At 39.5% G+C, this 7,437-nt stretch overlaps 1 protein-coding gene across 3 annotated transcripts in view; it reads right to left on the bottom strand.

Annotated features, from left to right (window-relative positions):
* The window catches only part of prkcbb (protein kinase C, beta b), a 94,326-nt gene that overhangs the window by 35,519 nt on the left and 51,370 nt on the right, over nt 1-7,437 (bottom strand). For all 3 annotated transcript variants that reach the window (XM_017306275.1, XM_008415737.2, XM_008415735.2), the window contains exons 6-8: nt 2,723-2,879; nt 1,695-1,829; nt 128-224 (exon numbers count right to left, since the gene is read on the bottom strand). In XM_017306275.1, coding sequence (XP_017161764.1) covers nt 128-224; nt 1,695-1,829; nt 2,723-2,879 — 389 coding nt within the window. The remainder of the gene's footprint in view (nt 1-127; nt 225-1,694; nt 1,830-2,722; nt 2,880-7,437) is intronic.

Below are 7,437 nucleotides of genomic sequence, written 5' to 3'. Positions count from 1 at the left end.
CACACACACACACACACATGCACGGAGAGTGGCCAAAGCCAACTGCACACACACACATTCCCAAACACCCAACGCATTTAAATGCACACATGCAGGCGCGCGCACACACGCGCACACACACACACACCTCAAATTTCTGCCGTAGCTCCTCGTTGCCTTCCTCTCCCTCTGGAGCCACAGGAACATTGAAGTACTCGCCTTCTTCCTGAGAAAGGAGCTTAAACCTGAAATAAAGAGATATTCGCTCTTACATGATTGATGATTGACTTGCACACATAGCCGCGGGGGGAATGGTTATTTTCTATAGGACTAAAAGGGAAACATTTTGCCCGTAATAATAAGAACTTCTCTTGGCTGAAGCACAAACCACACAGCTTCACCAATTTTTTAGAGAATTGATTTATTGTCACAGATCCTCCCGGTTTCACCTTCAGCAACCTGGAATCAGATAAACGCTTCCTGAGGCGACAGCCCACGTCGACTGTTGTTTCTTTAACAAAAATATGTGAGAGCAAAATACGTTTACATTTCAATCAAAACCAAAATGCGGTTAGAAACGATTTTATGTGTCCCGGCTGCAAGTCGTCTGCAAAAGTGTTTTCACATCCTTCTGATGAATCCCCATTGTCTATTATGAGAAATGTTATGGTACACAATGGCACCAAATGGAGTATAATTGTAAATTAAAACAAAAGTGACGCGTGGCTCTACAGTTTTATCAGGAAATCTGAAAAGCCTGGCATGCATTAATATTCAGCTCCCCCAAGTCAAGACTTTGTAGATTCACTTTTTGCTACTTTTGCAGTGAAAAGTCTTCAAGGAGTTTGTCTCTTCCAGCTTTGCACATTTAGAGAATTATTTTTTTCCCCCCACAAATCTTCCTCGATTTAAAGCCTAAACTCAGTGAGATTACACTCTCAGATTTGTCCCTGCTGAAGAACAGAAATCCCACAGCATGATGCTTCCACCACAAGGTTTCATGGGGGCAAACCTAGGTTAAAGAGCAATATGAGTTTTCACAACTTCCTCCCTGACCTGTTATGTTCCTGTTATTGCCTTCATGGTGCTGTCTGATCACTAACGTCCGACAAGCCTCTGACATTTTATTTCTACAAGACCCCAGTTCCTATTTAAAGTGGCATCAATATGGAAACTAACAAATCCAATAACAGATCTTTTAGTCTCTCTCAGTCTGCCAGTAAGTGTGCGGAGCTGCACAGAGGTGGATTAGAGGAAAACCTGCATCTTAAAAGGCTCACTCCGAATATCAGGTGTACCGAGGCATCCTCCCACCTCCCGGTCTCACCTCAAAAGTTGGCATCTCATTAAAAACCCTGACAGAGCAGTGTCAGCAAAAAAAAAAAAAAAAAAGAAAAGAAAAAAAGAGGAAGATTTAGAGAGATAGTGATTGGGCTGCAGACACAGAGGGAGAGGGATATAGAGAGAGGGAGGGCGCGAGGGTGGAGGAGAGGAGAGATAAAGAAGCAGAGATAAAAAAGACGGGGGAAGAGCTACTCTGGCACTAAATATAACCAGATTAGGAAGAAAAGCTCAAAAAAAAGAAAAAAAGTTTTTTCTCCTATGCTACAGTAATGAACAAGGTCACCTTCACTTTCCCTCCTGCTGCTCTCTTGTGTTCGCCACCTCAAATGTTTCCATTCCACACCCCAACTCCATTCATCTCCGTGTCTTACCAGCCGTCCACCCCTTGCTTTTGGAGCTCTGAGATGCCGAAGGACAGCGATCCCATGAAGTCGTTGCGGCTGGTCAAGTCCCAGTCCCACACCTCCACCGACAGGCGGCGGTCCTTGTCGTACTCCTTCAGGTGGCTGGAGGAGACACACGGGGGGGGGGGGGGTGAGATACACAACTCTACTTTGTGACATTACATCATTTTAAAGTACAAAATGAAATTAAATCCACTGCTCATTGTTTATAGCGGCTAGCATGACAATAGTGCAAGTATTAATTGGCAAAGGTTTTAATTAGGAGGTATTTGAATCAGTAATTATTTCTGATTAAGAGTTATCAACTTAAATCCTAGTTGGCATTTATAGAAGTTTCTGGTGAACCAAAATCCAATGTGCCTAAACAACACATTGCGTTTTGTGGAGAATGCAAAAACAGACTTGTAACATGTAAAACAAAATCTCACAAAACAGGTGACATGAAAGGAGTCCACCGAAAGGAATTGAAAGGTTTACATACTGAAACTCCTTCCAGTATTAATTACTGCTCACTGGTAATTACTGGTACATTAAGCGGCTGCATCTGATTGACTAAATGTGAAACGAACTTAAGAGAACAGGAAATAAAGCAGAAATGGCTGAAAACCAGCATTCACAAGGGGCAAAAAGAAAAAAACCTCAAAACAACTTTTTTTTTTGTCTTTACAAACTAGTTTACTAAAGCGCATTGCTCTCTTATTTCGGTGGCTTGAAAGATACACAGTTCCTCTAAGCCTGAACATCTGCACTGAAATGCCTGGAGTTATCAGTCTCAGTCTTCTCCTGAACTAATCATCGCGAGGATTATCAAGGATGCAGCAGCAGCAAAACAACCCCAAAAGCAAGTTTTACAAGATACAGGAAGCCAGATGTTCTCATCAGAGCGCCGGCGGTCACTCGAGCATGGGAAGAGCGGCACAATGCAGCGGCCYGAAGGTAGTTCTTTGATTAAGACGAAGACATGATATCAATGAGAAGCCGTTAAACACTCTTACAATTTGAAGGTCTCGTTCCATGTGGGGTTTAGGCAGCACTTTATAGTCTTGGTCTTCTGTTTGCTTTCGCTGCGTGGATCTGGGATCAACTTCAGCTTCACGTAGGGGTCTGACAGCCCATTGGGGTCCATAGGAATCAGATTCCTGGCCTCTTTAACTGAAGAAAGCAAAAGAAAAAAAAAAAGCAAGTCAAATTTAGCAATAATTTAACTTTTTCAATTCTTGTCCCTCTTGTGGTGGTCCAAGGTTACAGCATCTAAAAGTTCTGAGACTATTAGCTTAAAAAGAAAGAAGGTCAAGTTGCCTATGCTAGCTGTTTGGCTTGAAGCAGAAAACTGAATTTGGATAGAAATAAAATAACACGGCACAAATCATAAAGACAGGAAATTACAGAAGTAGTGGCATATTTTTGCTATTCGAGTCGGACTGATGGAGAATTCGTGAGGAAAGTGATTCTTTGTTTTCAACATAAGCGTTACTCAGAACCTTTGTGACAAAATGTGACTGCAGTGTCCATAAATACTGCATGCAGACAAAGGAAATAACGTTATATATTATTAAATCAAATATGTTGAGTAGATTCTAAATTTCTTCTTTTTAAAGTGAAATAAACTAATTAATTTTTCAGTGTAAATGTGTGTCCTGCAATAGGGAGAAAAAAAAACATCAGTTGAAATGATAACATGGCATTATTTAGGATAAACATGAAGAAAGTAATCATAACCCTTCACAGGGTTGGAAGATCTGATTGTAATGACCGAACGTGGAACTTTGCCAACTTCAATACTAATCCATTTGTTGAGGCAGCCTGTCATTGAGAGGTAATTGTATTCCATCAATGTAATAAAAATGTGTGTCTATTTGCCTCTCTCTGTGTGTGTGTGTGTGTGTATGCGTTCAACAAATGCCGTGGGTCAACCTGCAAGTTCACATCGATTACCAGAAGAAATGCTAGTGTATGTTGGGTGGGATGCTGGGTTTTTCCAGCCATGATCCACAGTAACACTGTAAATACATATTAGTACATTTAATTTTGGTTAGTTGAAATCGTCCCCCCCCCAAAGAATAGCAGATTAAGGAAAGCGATGTAAGAAGAAACACAAAGGAAAAATTCTTTATAAAATTTACTTTTTAAATGTGGTTTCTTCTTGAAGATGCAAAAACCTATGCAAGTTACTTAACAGATCTCATGTGTTTAGCTTCAATGAAATGTCTTTAGTTATTCACTAAATTCTAAATTAATTAAAAGAAACTTCTACTAATAAACAAGCGCAGCTAAAACTTGCAGATTTTATTTCCCCAAATTTAGATGCTTTTTCATATTTACCGGTTAAAAAACTGTTTACTTTTTACAATGCTTTTAGACTGTGATCTGGTGAGGACTTGGCTGCTTTTATCTGAGCTGGCCATCGTCTTCCTATGCAATTCCGTTTGATTCTCATCTCTCTTCCCTACTTACTCTGGGATTTCTCCCATCGAGCTGAATTTCTCTGGTAGAATTTCAAATTGGCCAATCAGAGATAAGAAGGAGTCGTTGTGAACTATTATGTTGATCGTCTATTTACTACTTTTTTTTCCGCCAGGCTAGCTTCTATGACGTTTTTAGCATGATGAGAGAAAAATGACAATCTACTAACTACTATAGATAGTTGCCATGCTTCCCCCCGCCATATTTCAGTGAAAGAAAATCCTCTACTTGTCCCATAAAAATCTAAAGGTCTCATAAGGTGGCGTGTAAGTTTCCTTTGAACCAAGACAGAAAGGAGAGCTTCCCCAGGAGATCAGGAAAAATGCTGCTGCTAAAGCATTACTCTCTGCTAACCTCCAATAGGTTAACCGCAGCGAAGACCCCAGCATTAAACTCTCAGCAGAGCGGGCCAATAAATATTAGATGATGCAGTTAAAGTGACCATCAAATAGCAGTGGAGGAGAGCTGTGAAGAGGGAAGAATACCAAATAGTCCCAGAGGACACAGAGTAAACAGCAAATCTGCTGCTGTGAGTAAATGAACGTATCTGCTGGAGCGTACATATCAATGGAAGAGCAGATTACTCTATAGTGCCACCTTGGATGTTTTATTTGACTAAATTACTAAGTAGAAGATCAATCTCACCCAATCTAATTGGGTTACTTCTTTAATCATACCGTTTGTTTCTGTTCACCCTGTTCTAATGTCATCAGGCGACATACAATCCGTTTGGAGAGGAACATATGCACACATTTCAACAGCTACTGAGATCTAAACTAGAAGGAAAAAAAATCTTCATCTGTATTGAAATGCAACTAATCCAGCAGCTTCTTGTCATGAAGCTTCTTGTTCCAACAATTGCAGGTACATCAGTTTTTAAATAAAATGCGACATAATCCTTAAGCATAATCCTTACACTTGGTACTTGGTTTGTTCATTTCAGCTGGAAGAGATGCTTGTTATTGCAGCCAGAGGACTGGCAACTAGTGATTCACACAGCAACAGCGCCACCAATAACATTGGAATAAACCACTTTAGGTGTTCCCAGTCAGGCGACGGATTAGCGACTACTCCTTCAGGCATGTTCCAGAAACCAAAGAAGTTGCCAGACAATATTAAACCACGCAAGTTTTGTGCATGCGTAGAAGAGTTAATGGTCAAACACGTTGTGATTTACGGTGTGCTCTTTGTCCGGTGTGAATGGTTTGAAGAGTCCTGTGCGCTTTTAAACCAGTCTTTCAGCAGTTGCGCTTGCTACTGATCACAATAACTCCTTTCCCAATGAAGGTTTGTTTACTAAACCATTCTCTTACGGGGGAAACACAAAGCATCTGAAAGACTTTGGTTTGATATCCTACTCTGCATTTTGCCATGCTGGTGTCTCTTTAAAAAAAGAGACCAGGCCCTCTCTGCTCCCATGAGCTTTGCATCACCGTGAACTTTGATCTACCTACGACAAGAGAATAGGCTGTGAAGAATTTGTTGCTTTACAACAGCAGCAATGGCTTCGTGAAATCCAAAATTGGAGTCAACACAAACACATCTCTCGGAGGAGCAGCCATATTTTGTTTACCAGATCCTGCTTTGTTAAGCTTAAGGGAAGATGCTTGTACTTTCTGCTTCTTAATCACCACAGCTGGAATCAGGATGCTGCACACGGCTCCGCACTGATCCCTGTCGGCAAAAAATGGAATCGCTCCTGCCTCCGTCTTCTACTGTTAAAGAGTTATCACGTAAAACCAAAAGGACGTCGCAAAATAACTAGATGTTGAACAAAACCTTTAACAATGACCGGATCATTTTTACCTGGACATTTACATACCGGAATTAGTTCGCCATTCTGGTCTGCTAAGTGGATTTACTGCTGTCCTGGCAGTGTGTGTGTGTGTGCGCGTGCGCGCGTGTGAGATAAGTGCACTCTCTTATCATTTCCCACATAACGAGCAGTTAATGACCCCGTGTTGGAGCGTGGGAACCAGAACCAAAGATGAGACTGAAACACACCGACCAGCAAGGAAGAAGAATCCAGCATTCAAGAACCAAAATAATATTCATTTCTGATAACACTGAATAAGACAAATATTTACTGCATATTGAGTTTAGTACACTAAGCTGGAGATATGTTAAGGGAGTCAAACTAATTTAAACATTTAATTTAACTTATTTCTACTCATCCTTTTCAGGTTTTCAACTCCTAAGTCAGCCATTTAGAGGAAATATTACTGTAAAGAAAATTCATAATTATATTATGGTAATAGTAGTTATAAGGTGCACAGTACCAGTGAGAGAAAAACACGAGCATGTTGAACAAAAAGCTCTGTAAGCTTCTAAAATGGCTACTTAAACACTTAACACTTACGTAGTTAAAAATCTGGAGACTTTAAAGTAACATGACGCATAGAAACAAGACGAATCAAAGAGTTAAACGTAAAAAAATTCTGGGTTTCCCAGGTTGCAATTTCCACACAATTTCAATTCCGCCTTTGATGATTTGTGGTTGTCGGTTTTTAAATACAATAAGTAATTTTCTCTTCTTAAACTCTAAAAGGTCCACATCTTTGCAGAAAATAATTAACTGACTCAAATTTGGTTTATGTCTGCATGTAGCCGTGGTGACGACACAGAAGGGTCCCAGTTAAGATTTTTATCAGTAAAAAGTTTATTATAAATCAATACGTATTTCAGCTTGATGCATGCACTGTTCTAATTATGCTGACTTCGAAGAACGTTTGTTATAGTCCTCTGCTGCCTCCTTCAGGTGAAAATAGCCACTACATGTAAAAATAAATTATATAAACCAACTCTACTTTTTATTTTGGGCTCCTTTTACATATAAAAAATTAAAAGCAAAACAATTTTTTGTTCCAAGCTAAATTAAGTCAAGTACATTAAGGTAGTTTTGTTCTTTGACAACAGAGGGACACATTTCTGCAGGTTTATATTTTTCATAAGAAAATTGAGAGAACAAAGAGTATAGGTCCTTCCAAAAAAATTTAGCATATTGTGATAGTTAATTATTTTCCATAATGTAATGATAAAAATTAAACTGTCATATATTTTAGATTCATTGCACAACAACTGAAATATTTCAGGTCTTTTATTGTTTTAATACTGATGATTTTGACATACAGCTCATGAAAACCTAAAATCCCTGTCTCAAAAAATTAGCATATCATGAAAAGGTTCTCTGAACGACCAGTTAACCTGATCATCTGAATCAACAAAGTAACTCTAAACACCTGCAAAA

The sequence above is a fragment of the Poecilia reticulata genome, linkage group LG8 (assembly GCF_000633615.1).
Source record: "Poecilia reticulata strain Guanapo linkage group LG8, Guppy_female_1.0+MT, whole genome shotgun sequence".
Classification (NCBI taxonomy): Eukaryota; Metazoa; Chordata; class Actinopteri; order Cyprinodontiformes; family Poeciliidae; genus Poecilia; species Poecilia reticulata.
Note: the sequence above shows the minus strand (reverse complement) of the source record. Positions and strands in the feature narration are given on the sequence as shown.